Consider the following 13,302-nt stretch of genomic DNA (forward strand, 5'->3'; position numbering starts at 1 on the left):
TGGCGCAACTGGCATTCTGACAGGAGAAGGATTCAGACCCTTGTTCGGCCGAGCAGGGTCCCTGGGACTGCACAAGACGAGCCAAGCATTTCATCATCTCACCCACCCTTACTTGACCCCCAAGTCCTCCAACTTTTGTAGAAGTCAACCCAGGTACCTAAGTTTTTAAGACTATGTGGGATAAGCCGATAGGGTTACACATATGCGCCAAAGCAGCAACATTTCTTTTCGCCTGACGACCTGGCCACGGACCTTCAACCGCCATCTTACTTACACCCTAGGCCACCCCCTTGCGGCGTGAGCTGCACCCGTCGGTAGATGGCCGGCTCCCATCCTAACTGCTCTTGCACGGAGATGGTTCACTGGGCCTTGCATACCTCGTAAGGCTGGGACCGCTGGGTCAGCCGTCGAAGCCCGATGCCATGAGGCATCAAGGCTTTTAGACCATTGTCACGTCATTCGAAAGGTCCAGCACCTAAGGTAAGCGTGCATGTTGCTTGGCCGAGGCCAGCACCATCTCCATTAGCCGTGCCTCATCGTGCCTCATCGTGCAGCCCCATGCTCCGTGCGTCAATCCGGTAGCCCATAGATTGGAGGAGGGGGCCTTGGGGGCCGATCAAGAGATATGGATCTTGCAAGGAGGGCGGCTGGTAGAATTCGTGGATACATATTTGGGCAGACGTAGCTCAAAAACAGCCCTGGAATTTCGAGTTAAGCATGTTGTGAATGCTCTCTCACAAATCCCCGACTTGTCTACTTGCCTCTCCGCAAACATCAAGATGGGAACTGTGAAGGTGTTGATCATTGATCACTACGACTCTTACACCAACAACATCCTCCAACTGCTCCAAGGCTCTCAGCCTGACCAAGATGGCGGCCTCTATCCCGAGTGGAGCGTCGCCATCATTCGTTTCGACCAGTTTGATTGGTATGAGTGGCTTGCTAGCCTGGGAGAGATCGTGTATGGGCTGACAGAGTGAACCTCCTAGGGATACCTTCAAGACTGAGATGCTGCCATTCCTAGACGCCATTATTCTTTCTCCGGGCCCAGGAACACCAGAGAGAGAGTCTGACTTTGGATTCAACTCCAAGCTCATCAAGGAGGTCGACATTCCCATCTTGGGCGTCTGCCTCGGCCACCAGGGGATCGGCACGTCGCTCGGAGCCACCATCATCAACACACCAAACATTAAGCATGGCCAGACAGCCGAGATTCACCACAAGGCGATCGGGGTGCTTCGAGACTTACCTCAACGCTTCTGGGGTGTGAGGTACAACAGCCTGGTGCTTGACATCGAATGTGAGTTCCGTCGTCCCGTTTCACGTCCCAATCTGACCGACATGCTCCAGCACTCCCATCTGATCTCGAGGCAACGGCCTGGACCTATGACCCTGAAGATCCATCTCGGAAGGTCTTGATGGGTCTGCAGCACCGACGACGGCCCATATTTGGGACGCAATGGCACCCAGAGAGTGTTTGCTCCGAGCATGGCGCCAAGATACTCTCCAACTTCCGCGATATTGTGCTGAACTACTGGGCCACAAGCCGGCCGGCAAACCAATGGACCAGCCGAAGTATTCGACCAAATGCCACATTGCCCAGCCAGATCCTCAAGGCAGATGTGCTTCTCGATGAAGCACATTATGGCTCTGAGCCAACCACTCTTCGCGGGGTGGGCACGAGCGGACAGGACACGCCGTATTATGTCGCGACGGCATCTCTGGGCAAGGGACCGAAGCCTGAGCTTGTCTTTCACACTCTCATCAGAGGATCTTCAGCTGATGGAGAGGCGTGGTTGGACAGTGCCAAAGTATGTCAATGCTTATATGCGTGGCCCTGTCAATTCAGCGATAACGTACTCACACATATCACCACAGGTCCGCGACTCTCACTCACGCAACTCCTACCTCGCCTCTGCCGCCTTCAGCCTCAGCTACTCTCAGGAGCCGGGAACCGTTTCAGTCCACCAGGACGGTAAAATAATCAAGTCCGAGAAGCCTGAAGGCTCATATTGGCATTGGTTGGACCGTTTCCAGCACGAAGTGTTGCTGAAAAACACACAAGCCATCCTTCCCGAGTCTCTGAACCAGGAGACCGAAGTTGGCCAGCCCTTGCTCCAAGTCGGACTTATTGGATACTTTGGTTACGAGCTCAAGTGGGAGTCGCTCGCGGGACATCGAGGCCCAGACGCAGACGTCGAGAAGCACGACCGGCCAGACAGTCAGTTGATCTTCGCTGACCGAGTGCTCCGCCTGGATAACTACACCGGGGAGTGGACTTTGTTCGGTTTGATCCGCCGCGGCGAGCAAGACCCCATTGGCGAAGCCATCGGAGCCACTACGTCTGTCGGGATTGATGAGGACGAGTTTGCATCCCTCGTGTCCCGCTTCCGGGATGCCTTTGCCGGTCTCCCATCTCCGCCCTATGTCCAGCCCCATCCTCTGCCGGAATTCTTCGCGCTGGACAATGAGGAGTCTTACACCCGCTCCATAGAAAAAGCCAAGAAGGCCATCAGCGAGGGTGAGACATACGAGCTCACTCTCACCACAAAGTTCCTTGCCAAGAGCCCTGATGCAGACCCTTTTGCCCTGTACCTCGATTTACGCGGCAGGAACCCGGCGCCTTACTCGGCGTTCCTCCATTTCCCGGCGCACGACACGACGATTTTGTCTTCCTCCCCCGAGAGATTCATCTCGATTGACCGAAATGGCGTGGCAGAGATGAAACCCATCAAGGGGACGTTGGCTGTGAGCCCTGATCCGGAAGAGGACCTTCGAAGACAGAACAAGTTGGCGACAGACGTCAAAGAGCTAGCAGAAAACCTCATGGTATGTTGAAAAGCCACTTTGATTCTGAAGCGCACGATACTCAGAAAAATTAACTCACAGATTGTCGACCTGATTCGATCTGACCTCCACAATGTCTCCCCTTCCAGCAGCATCAAGGTCCCCAAGCTGCTTCACGTGGAGACATATCAAACGGTGCATCAGGTTAGCCTCCCCCCCAGACCGATTCGATGTGATGATGCAACACTGAAGACTTTATCTAGCTTGTCACTACAATTCAATCCCAAGTGGCTCCGACAGTCGGCGGGGTCAAGGTTCTGGAGCGATGTTTTCCCCCAGGTTCCATGACTGGAGCACCCAAGCTTCGCTCGGTCCAGATCCTCGAGCAACTGGAGCAGCAGCGCCGGCGCGGAGTATACTCGGGCAGTCTGGGATACGTATGCGTCAGCGGCACTGTGGACCAGTCCGTCGTCATCCGAACAATTGTCAAGACGGGGGACGAGCTCGAACTCGGGGCGGGCGGTGCCATCACGTGGCTCAGTGAGTCTGAAAAAGAATGGGAAGAAGTTATGGTCAAGGCCAATGCGGTTGCGCGAGCCAGGCCTAGGGCATCTGATGGGGAAGTCGTCGAGAGGAGCAATGAGCTCGAGGGTGTCCGGCTCGCGTTGGATCATAAGCAGGGACTCTACACTGCCGTTAGCGCTTAGAAGGTTCGTCCTAGAACGTGACCGCCATATCATCGTGATCTTTTAATCATGCAAAACTTCCCCCTAGCTCATCGCGTGCTCTTGGGAAAAGAATCACTACAGTACAGGTAGATAGTCATTCTTCAAGTCGTTTATGGAACATGGACAGGTGTTGAAAATGGGACAGAATTGCGCCTCTACTTCCAAAACACGTTGAGAGGGCCGTGGCGTTACTTGCAAAGCTCCCGTCCTTTGCACCACCCGCATATCCATTACAGCTTCATTGATCAAGCTCTTTGCAACACTAAAGTAGCCACAAGAGATAAGCTAAATTGAGTCGATTACAAAGTCTGCTGCGTCGAATTGTCTGTGCCGACGAACACCTAGATGGAAATGTACTCTCCTTCCGACTTGCATGCCCTCTTCTAAGAACCTCGGTATGGAATATACCGCTCTAAATGAAGTAGAGCAGTTTCCGTCCCTTCACTCTCGTTGCCCAAGTAAATAAGTACACCAAAGCCAAGTTGCTGAAAGTGAACAGCAAAAAAATGGCCCAACAACCCCATTTCCCGCCAAAAGCATCATTGAGGTTGAACAGCTCCAAGTACTGCGATCCGCTGGTAAGCATGCATACCTGACACGCAGTGTCGCCTGATGCGTCCGGGTTCAACAGCTGGGCTGATGCCTCCAATGCCCAGTCGGCGGCATATGATGCGCATGTCTGGTTGTCCGGCGCTGTGAACTCGACCAAGTCGGAAGCTTTGCAGTCAACGGATACGGAACTCGTAACAGCAATAATCATTCCACCCAAGAGATAAGTGAATGGGGAGAGGTAGTAGAGCTGATGCAGTCATGAGCTAATGTTCCAATGCAAGCACAATGGTAAGGAGCTTACCCAGGAGCGCCAAAACACTTGAAGTTGGTGGAATGGTACGATGATACCGTTGAACCAGTTCAGGGTGCAGACGATGAAGACGAGAACATTGCCGGCTACGCCGAGATCCGGGCTAAGCGCCATCATGAAGAGCCCAAGAAGCACCTTATCATTGTCAGACACACATTTTCATAGAGCGGCTGCGTTGTGGGAATACTGACCTGGAAGACCTCGTATGTGAGAAGGAACAAGAAAATATACCCGGCCTCTTCCAGTGGCAGCCCGCTGGGGAAGTACCACAACACAAAGTACAAGACAGTGACGAGTACCGCACCGGGAATCTCCGCAAGAATTGTCGAAGTGACGAAGGCGACCCAGCCATAGGCGTGCGATGGTCCTTCCCGGAATAGCCAGTAGAGGCTCGCGAAGAAATACCTCGCAAGAATGACATTGACGATAGCGTTGCAAAGGAAGAGTATGAAGAAAACACTGAAAGACCTGAGATGATTTAGTTACTTGTCAGATGTGAGAGTACAAGCGGGACCAAGAACATACCGATTCTGGAGATCTTGAGGGCTTGTGCCGATCTGGAAGAAGGTGAAGCCGACAAGGATGCCAGAGATGACGTGAACCCATATCTTGCTGTACATGTAAGGCGGGTTGCGCCACTGACCTAGCAGCATCCGCTTGGTGAGCAGCCATGTCTGTTCGAAGACTGTTGCATTGTAGCTGCTCTTTGGCGGGGTTCCCGCCACGCTGCCGCTGGATGGTCGGCGTTTGATGCCGTGATCGATCTCGGTTAGTAACCCCGCCAGCTCGGGAGAGGCAGACCAGTTGGACGCCCAGGTTGCGCCCTTGTCGTTGTTGCGAGCGTTGATGCCTGCGCCGACAGTTTCGAGAATGAACTCCGCGGGGTTCGCACCGGGAGGGCTGACGGCACCATGCCGAGCGAAGTACGAAAGGGCATCCGCAACCCTGCCGAAGCTGATTGTGCGTCAGTCAACAAGTAAACGTGCCGGTAACGCCTGTTAGGTACTCACTACAGCTGCCTCCCCTCCGACGAGAGAGCGAGGAGGTTGTCGAACTGCGAGAAAAGAAGTGCCGAAGGCTGGTGAACGGTGACAACAACGGCCTGGCCTTGGCGAGCGACGTGCTTGAGGAAATGAACGATGCGTGCCGCGCCTTGCGAGTCGAGCCCAGATGTCGGCTCGTCAGCAAACAATATCTGCGGTCGTGCGACCAGCTCGATGGCAATCTAACATGACGTTGAGAGAGGCACCCAAACCACAAATCGCCTGAATACACTTACCGTGACACGTTTCAGTCGCTCAACGCCCAGGCCGCCCCCGTCTTCGCCGATGAGAACGTGCTGCACATCGACGAGGTCCAAAGTCTCCAGCACCTTATCCACGTATGCTAGTTTCTCTTCCCGGGAGTAGTCATTTGGCTGTCGCAGAAGGGCAGAAAACTCAAGCGCTTCGCGTACTGTTGCAGTCCCATCATGGAGGTCCATTTGCTGGGCGAATCCTGTGCAAGAGTCAGTCATCATTAATAAGAGACCTCAATTCGTGAAGGGAAACAAACCGATGGTCTTTCTATAGTTTTCGTCAGGAGGCCTCCCGTCAACAAGAACCTCTCCTTGCAGATCGCCGGCGAAGTTCGTCTGACTGAGAGCAGTGAGGAGCGTAGTCTTTCCAGCGCCACTCGCGCCGCAAAGTGCTGTGAGCTCGCCTCTGCGAGCGAATCCCGAGATGCCCTTCAATATTTCGTTCCCCCCGATGTTGACGTTGATGTCTCTCCACGTAAGGGCGAGTTCGCCCAACTTGTTTCCAGGGACGGAGATTCCGGAATTGAGAGCCTGCATGGTTGGTGCCGCCTTTTCCACGTCAGCTTTGTCCGAGGGTTTCTTCGACGTCTTGTCTGGGCGCTTGGTGAAAATTAGGGGCGCCCCTCCCTGCGGCGTAAACCTCCTCGTCTCGCTACCCACGACGGCAGCGAGAAGGTAGGCGAGGGCGATGGCAATCATGATGCCAATGTTACGCCACTTGTGTGAGATGTCAAACCCGAATGTCTCAAAATACTGGCTTCCCGATACCAAGGTGTCTCCGGGGACGGCGCCACGGATCGCACAGGTCTGATGGCCCGTGACTCCGTCTGAAGGGACAATGTTGTCATGACAAGCCAGGGATAGACCCTCAAACTCATTGACGAAGAGCTGCGGGCTGGTAAGTCACACGGCTCACTTTTTGGGTTGTTCTGAGCAGTGGAGACACTTACGTTCTCATACCCATAATACATGGGGTTGATGTAATGAAGCCACCCAAACGCTGCTGTCATGTCCACCGGAGGAATCAAGAATCCCGCAAACAGCAGCAGGACGGTGCAAGAGAAGCCTCCGTATCTGAAGCCTGAAGGAGGATACTCGGTCAGCGTGACCAGGCATCAGATTGCGGGTTGGTGTTCTCTCACAGTCATCCAAGGTTCCCACGTATGAAGCAAACATACGCAGCAAGTTGCTGAAGCAGACAGTTGAGACGAAAAGGGTCAGATAGAAGAAGAAGAACTTTCCGGCTTCCAGCTGCAATCTCGCGAGGAAGTAGAAGCCAATGATGAAGATAACGTGTTGGAAGGCGATAAGGGGCAAGTCGATCAGAAATCTGGCGACGGCGACGGCAGACGGTCTCGTGACATGAAGTTGCGCTGATTAGGTCGTCAGTTCCCGCCTCACTTGGTTCGTTAGATGGACCTTCTCACCCTGTCTTTCGACGACGGGCCGGTTTGTGTGCGCGTCGAAGAGTTCAGGGAACTGCAGCCAACCGTTGATGATCAATGAGAAATACAGGATGCCTCCGCGCGTAAAGGCTCCCTGGGCGGTGTTGTCGATGTCGAAGTAGGCTGAACCGCACAACAGGCACAGGATGATGGTGGTGAGCCATTTGACGAAGTAAACCCTCCGCTGGCCCAGCACCAAGTGAAACTCCCTCCGCAGACACTCCCGCACTTGGGCAGGATATGAGAGTCGGTACTTGTCGCTCGGTAGGGGAGTAGCGCTTCCCGCTTGCTCCAGGTTGTATGCTTCGATTTCCGAGAGAATGGATTTGTAGTACCGGGAAGCTTTGAATGCAGACGCAAGGTCTTCTGGGGTTTTAATGCCCTCGGCGAGTGACCCTGGCTTCGCGGTTCGGGTGTTGGGGTCCGTGACGGTGACAAGGAATTCCGCAGTGGTCTGCCCCTCGACGTGAATGAACCCGAGTTCTTCAAAGTAGCTTCTCGCTTGTGTGGTAGATCCGAAAAAGACCTGGTGGCCTTTGTCAAGAAGTATGACCTTGTCAAACTGTGAGTAGAGCTCCTCCCCGGCCTGGTAGAGGGTTGCAATTGTGGCCTTGTTGCCAATGTCCGTGAAGGCTCTTAGAGCCCTAGCAAAGTCGAGGGCAGTGGACGAGTCGAGACCCCGGGTTGAATTGTCAAACGACTGCACAGACGACCCGGCAGCAAAAACCTCAGCAATAGAAACACTGCGATCATTAAGGTGGTCAGTTAGACCCATGACACCACTTTACTTGCAGTCGCAGGCCACATCAGGTCGTTACAGGTACGCACCGTTTTCTCTCCCCGCCACTTATTCCCGGTGTAAAGGCGCCTCCCACCGGAGTTTCAAGAGCATGGCCGAGCCCCAGAAGCTTTGCAATTGCTTCAACCAGATTTGTGACGGTGCTCGTGCCTCCGAGGCGTGACGGCAAAGAGGACCGCAGGGCGAAAGCGATCGTCTGCCGAACCGTCAAGCTGGCGATGTGCTTGTCCTCTTCGGGAAGATATATGGTCTCTCGGGAGTGGCTCTTCTTGAACGCAGCGGCGGGTATGCCGGCGAAGCTGAGATCGCCATGAACAGTCAGGGGTGACTGGTTGGCGATGGTGCGAAGAAACGAGGAGCAGCCGCTTCCGGGACTGCCCAACACCAGGAGCATCTCTCCGGGCTTGACAATTCCGGACAGTCCGTTCAAGATGGCCCTTGCGCTCGAACTTCCGGGTTTCTGGGGCCACCAGTGGTTCAGAAGGTGGGTTTTGACGAACTGTACCTGGTCGGGGCCAAAGGTGTTAAGAATCGCTCGGCCTAGAGTTTTGACGGTGATCTCGGTTCCGGTTGGCGCCACGACGGAAAGATCTCTGAACGAAACACCGATCTGCTTCAGGTCATGTGAGCCATTGGGAGACTGGCTGTCGAGAAGCAACCTGATGGACTCTGTATCCTTGTGGCTGATGGGGTTTGGTTGTGAGGAGTCAACATCCGAGGACCCTATCGTCGTAGGGACAATCTTCTCATCTGCCATGCTGGGCGACTCGATTCTGACTGGGAAAAGAAATCAACAAGTCTCTTCATGCATCAAAGAGCTTGCTTGAGTTTCAAACGAACTAGCTGTGGTTCAGAGTCGCTCGAGGGTCGACCTCTGGCAGGAACTTGGTGAGGAAAGAGTCTAAGATCGCGTGGGTCGGACCGTTGAAGTCAACGGAGTTGCTGAATGGCTTGATTGCAACGGCCCAGGCGGATGGACCAGCCAACGACTTCGCAATCACGAGCCGTGTCCCATGTACCTCCGTGCCGGTTTGGGATCGCCGGGGTGACATGCCGTGTGCCCCCGAAGTCCGGTGTGGGGCTCGCTAGCCCAGACTCCAGAATCGGAGATTCGGAGTAGCATGGAGGCAAGGTCGGACTTGGGGCGGCATGCGATCAACCACGCAACACCATTTGTGCCCAGACAGTCACAATCCAGCCACCAACCAGCCACCAACAGCGGCTCATGCTCCCTCCTTCCCTGCCATCCGTGCGAGGTCGGCCAAGAGTCTTTCATGAACACAACATGGTCGCTTCATCTGCACCGATTGCACAATCCCATTCAAAAACTTCATCTCGCCACGTTATGGCGTGCTTTCCAAGAAGCTCCTCTTCTAACTGAACTGAGTTGGCGTATCTCAGGGAGCTGGGTCGAGGCCTTGGACTTTGATACACGTTGGTGGGACGAGCCTTGATCGTTATCACTAGCGCAAAGCTTCGTCGTGTTTTGTCCCCTGTGAGGCACCAAGGGAGCGCAGCAATACAAATAGAAGAGGTACAGGCAGTATTCAAGAAAGTTCATAGTTAAGAAGCTCCTCAATCGAATATCTGTTCTGGAACTACTCAATCCCAATTGCGTCTCCCAGCATTGCCATGACGCACGCAAACCAACTCGGTCCCGAGACCTGGTGGAAGGACGCCGGTTTGAGGAGGTTGTACCTCGTCCTGCCCATTGTCATCCTAAGCAGCTCGTATCAGGGTTTCGACGGCATGATTATGAATGGACTCCAGCTGCTGCCCTCCTGGCAAGAAGGTAACTGCATCTCGCCAGAAGCTCGCTCCACGCCGCTCAGTCTAACGCAACGTCCAGAGTTCGATTATCCCCGCGGACCACTTCTCGGCCTCCTCGCGTCCATCCAAACGGTGGGCTCCATCCTAGCTCTTCCAAGCATCGGCTGGCTCGTCGACAAAATCGGTCGCCGCCGCAGCATCGTTTTTGGCGCCTCGTGGACCCTCGTTGGCGCTGCCTTGCAGGGATCGGCCACCCATCTCGCAGCATTTATCATCGCTCGCTTTCTCATTGGCTTTGGTCTGGCCTATACAGTCGTCGCCGCACCTGTGCTCCTCGCCGAGGTGGCTCTCCCCAAACACCGCGGCTCAATCCTGGCCTACTTCCCCGCGACTTGGTACACCGGCGCCATCATCGCAGCCTGGGTCACCTACGGCACGCAATTCATTCAGAACGCCTGGTCCTGGAGAATTCCCAGTCTTCTACAGGCTTTCCCTGCCATCATTCAGATTGCACTCATCTGGTTTGTTCCCGAAAGCCCCCGCTGGCTGATCGCCAAAGGTAGAGGTGCCGAGGCCAGGGAATTTCTCATCAAGCACCATGCCAATGGAGACGAGAACAGCCCGATTGTCGAGATTGAGTATACGCAGATCAAGGAAGCCATCTTGCAAGATGCTCAATGGAAGAAGCAGTCAAGCTACCTGGACTTTCTCCGCACAAAACCAAACAGGAGAAGACTCATCATCGTAACCTTCTGCGGGCTCTTCCTCGAGGTGAGTGGCAACAGCGTTGATGAGCGTCGCGCGTATATGTTGACATGGTCTAGGTATCTGGTAACGGTCTCGTTCAGTACTATCTTCATGCTGTGCTGAACAGCATCGGCATCACAGAGACAATCGAGCAGACCACCATTAACGGATGCCTCTCCATATACAATTTTTTGGTTGCCATCGGCGCCTCCTTCCTGGTCGATCGCGTTGGCCGCCGAAAGCTCTTCATTGCATCTACCTTGGGCATGTTTCTGGCGTTTATCCTCTGGACGACGTTCGCCGCTCGTAAGTCTTCTCCTCGACGTCAGAGGCATCTGCATCTGCGCGAGCGAAGATCTGTATGTGTTGACGATTGCGGCAGTGTACACTACCCACGGGACCCGGGGCTTTGCCTATGGCGTCTTGGTCTGCATTTTCCTTTCCAACGGAGCGTACAGTCTGGGTTGGACGCCTCTGTGGGCGTATCCGGCCGAGCTACTTCCCTTCGAGATCCGTGCACGCGGCGTTACCTACATGACAGGCGTCATGCATATTGCAGGCTTCTTCACCGCCTTTGTCAACCCGATTGGCCTAGGGAACATCGGCTGGAAGTACTACCTCGCCTATGTTGTGTACACCTTCCTTGAGGTGCGTATTGCCTCCCACCTCGAAAACAGAGACTCGTTGCAAGGCTGACCGTGACAAGTTCGCTGCCGTTTGGTACTTTTTCGTGGAGACCAAGGGCTACACGCTCGAGGAGATTGCCTCTATATTCGAGACGCCTGGTTTGACATGGAAGCAGAGGAGGAACTACAAAGGCCCTGTTGCGTATCGGGACACTCATGATGCGGAGGAGAGTGGAGATGGTGAAAAGAAGTCGGAGGTTACAGACGTCAAAGAGCTTTAGGGGGATTCAGTTAGGACGTATGACGACCTTCGCCCAGAGTATTACAACTTGCTATTGACGCCGTGAAACAGCAACGAGAAGTCGACGCCGAGAGCGTTGATAATGTCAAGCCAGCCAAGTTCGACAAGGCAAACGACTGTTAACGACATGGCCGAGCTGACCCACCTCAACGAGGCTTCCGTCGTCCACGATCTCCATACAAGATACATGGCGGACTTGATCTAGGTCAAGAGGGAGTTCCGACGAGACGTCAATGGTGTATACCGACACCTGCCAGATAATTTTAGCTTTCAGCTATCGCGAGTCGGGTCGGCGGTCATCATCTGTCGTGTTGTCTCCGGCGAGGACTGCGACAATGGTATAGTGCGTGCTGTTGGGCAGCCAACAGTTACATGCTCAAGTAAGCTTAGATCAACCAAATGGTATTGAACAGATTGAGGTTTGAAACGAAGCTTGAATTGGAGTCACGATTCCAGAGTGACCACACAAAATGAAGGATCAAGATAGTGGGTTAGGGTGCCTCAGAATGTCCCTTTCTTGTTGGAACAGAAAATTGTCCTCCCTAATCCTCCCAGGGGAATTAACCCCCTATATAGAGACAGTGTGCCATGATATGACGCTATGTCAGGAACTGTGTCATTGTGATGGATCTGTGCTGACTGAGAGTCTCGCATTGAACATCAGTGCTCAGTCCGTGAATCTTGGTGCCAAGGAACCCACTCAGTTCAACATCATGTACGCGACGAACTCCCGCCGGCCTACAGCAACGAAGTTGAGCTCCTTCAGGTCGACCTGGTCGTCAAAGATAGCCTTGGGAAATACCCTGCCGACGAAATCCAGTTAGCTAGCTTAGTGATATGAGCTCTCTTGCCGGGCACTCTTTGCCCAACAGCCGACCCAGCCCATAGATTATATCCTCTATCCTCTTCTTAGACGCTTCCAGGTCCGGATACATATCCCACCAGCAATGCGGGAAGCCAGCATACAAATCCATCCTGGTGGCAGTCTCACATTCCTCCCTCAACAACCGCTAATAAATCAGACTATCATCCCGGTTCACATCCAAACCAGCGCTCTCAACAACGCAAATCAACCCAAACTAACCCCTCTATTTGCGTCGATTTGCCACAGGTGCGGTGTATTTGCGTTGATTTGCGTATATTTGATTTGCGTTGTTTCAATTTGCGTATATTTGAGCGGGCACCGGATATGATTGTTCCGGCCCGTACCCCCATTTCACCACCCAGCCATTGCTCCATACAAAACTGTGCCTCTGACATCGCTGCCATCAGCCACAAACCCTCCTGCTTCAGATTTTACCACTTGGCAGCCAATTCCTCAGGCATTCGAGCATGTTGATTGTGTTTCCTTGAAGACTATGTCGCTGGATGCCAACAGTGAGCTCGGCACGACTGAACACCCGCTCGCACTCGGATGACATCGCTGGGATAGAAAGGATGTCACGGGCGGGACAGGCTGATAGTCCAATGGCAGTTGTATTCGTGCTAAGCTACAATCTGGGCTCTATTCCGTCAGGTACGGGCAGGCTTGATTGTCAAGACGTAGCTCGAGGAGCTACGAACAGATCTCGCGGCAGCGAGGTGCAGAATCTTCAACCCACAGGGGCCCGTGCTTTCCACATGCCGGGTTCCACCCATGGGTCCTGGCAGGCACGGCGCAATCGCCGTGACAGTATCCCCCCTCTAGGTGCGGAGCTCCGTCGACGCACTCTGCCAAGCTAGGGGCCAGGCTTCTCGGGATACCTGCGGTGGAAGTTACGGACCACCTCTTTTGCGTTCGTCAGGTAGTCTGCGGGCACCTCGGTAGGCTGGTCGTATCCAGTCCACTTGACGGTGTATTTCAGGCGAGGGCGACCTCCTCGGCCGCGGCGGTCCAGGCGGGAGTCCAGGACTTCCTCAACTTCGAACTCCTCCAAACCGTCGACCTCTACCGGCGGAGG

At 54.1% G+C, this 13,302-nt stretch overlaps 3 protein-coding genes across 3 annotated transcripts; 2 read left to right on the top strand and 1 right to left on the bottom strand.

Moving 5' to 3' along the window:
• The first annotated feature begins 734 nt into the window (after nucleotides 1-734).
• On the top strand, nucleotides 735-3,563 carry N657DRAFT_602990 (ADC synthase). Its single transcript, XM_062790135.1, has 6 exons — nucleotides 735-928; nucleotides 990-1,300; nucleotides 1,351-1,811; nucleotides 1,879-2,829; nucleotides 2,890-2,991; nucleotides 3,051-3,563. The coding sequence occupies exons 1-6, from the start codon at nucleotides 780-782 to the stop codon at nucleotides 3,492-3,494; spliced, it is 2,418 nt and encodes an 805-aa protein (XP_062644136.1). The 5' UTR covers nucleotides 735-779; the 3' UTR covers nucleotides 3,495-3,563.
• A 216-nt stretch (nucleotides 3,564-3,779) lies between these two features.
• On the bottom strand, nucleotides 3,780-8,999 carry N657DRAFT_693082 (uncharacterized protein). Its single transcript, XM_062797199.1, has 11 exons — nucleotides 7,948-8,999; nucleotides 7,102-7,862; nucleotides 6,817-7,047; nucleotides 6,625-6,755; nucleotides 5,932-6,562; nucleotides 5,657-5,874; nucleotides 5,388-5,602; nucleotides 4,903-5,331; nucleotides 4,569-4,845; nucleotides 4,369-4,512; nucleotides 3,780-4,314 (listed from the first exon to the last, which is right to left on the bottom strand). The coding sequence occupies exons 1-11, from the start codon at nucleotides 8,673-8,675 to the stop codon at nucleotides 3,928-3,930; spliced, it is 4,152 nt and encodes a 1,383-aa protein (XP_062644137.1). The 5' UTR covers nucleotides 8,676-8,999; the 3' UTR covers nucleotides 3,780-3,927.
• A 551-nt stretch (nucleotides 9,000-9,550) lies between these two features.
• N657DRAFT_579976 (general substrate transporter) lies at nucleotides 9,551-11,342 on the top strand (the record flags this gene model as incomplete). The annotated part of the gene is made up of 5 exons (XM_062789430.1): nucleotides 9,551-9,710; nucleotides 9,768-10,459; nucleotides 10,513-10,741; nucleotides 10,791-11,083; nucleotides 11,142-11,342. 5 exons carry the CDS (start codon nucleotides 9,551-9,553, stop codon nucleotides 11,340-11,342), a joined length of 1,575 nt encoding a protein of 524 aa, XP_062644138.1.
• Between the last annotated feature and the right edge of the window lie 1,960 nt (nucleotides 11,343-13,302).

This window comes from Parathielavia appendiculata (assembly GCF_033297405.1).
Source record: "Parathielavia appendiculata strain CBS 731.68 unplaced genomic scaffold N657scaffold_17, whole genome shotgun sequence".
NCBI classification, from domain to species: Eukaryota; Fungi; Ascomycota; class Sordariomycetes; order Sordariales; family Chaetomiaceae; genus Parathielavia; species Parathielavia appendiculata.

What these genes read in the sequence shown, in the direction of transcription:
- N657DRAFT_602990 (XM_062790135.1), top strand. Translation starts at nt 780, where the DNA reads ATGGGAACTGTGAAGGTGTTGATCATTGATCACTACGACTCTTACACC. An exon ending in CGTTTCGACCAGTTTGATTG is followed by an intron (nt 929 to 989) that starts GTATGAGTGGCT and finishes TGAACCTCCTAG; the next exon opens with GGATACCTTCAAGACTGAGA. An exon ending in CATATCAAACGGTGCATCAG is followed by an intron (nt 2,992 to 3,050) that starts GTTAGCCTCCCC and finishes GACTTTATCTAG; the next exon opens with CTTGTCACTACAATTCAATC.
- N657DRAFT_693082 (XM_062797199.1), bottom strand. Translation starts at nt 8,675, where the DNA reads ATGGCAGATGAGAAGATTGTCCCTACGACGATAGGGTCCTCGGATGTT. An exon ending in CCTCAAGATCTCCAGAATCG is followed by an intron (nt 4,846 to 4,902) that starts GTATGTTCTTGG and finishes AAATCATCTCAG; the next exon opens with GTCTTTCAGTGTTTTCTTCA. An exon ending in TCACATACGAGGTCTTCCAG is followed by an intron (nt 4,513 to 4,568) that starts GTCAGTATTCCC and finishes GACAATGATAAG; the next exon opens with GTGCTTCTTGGGCTCTTCAT.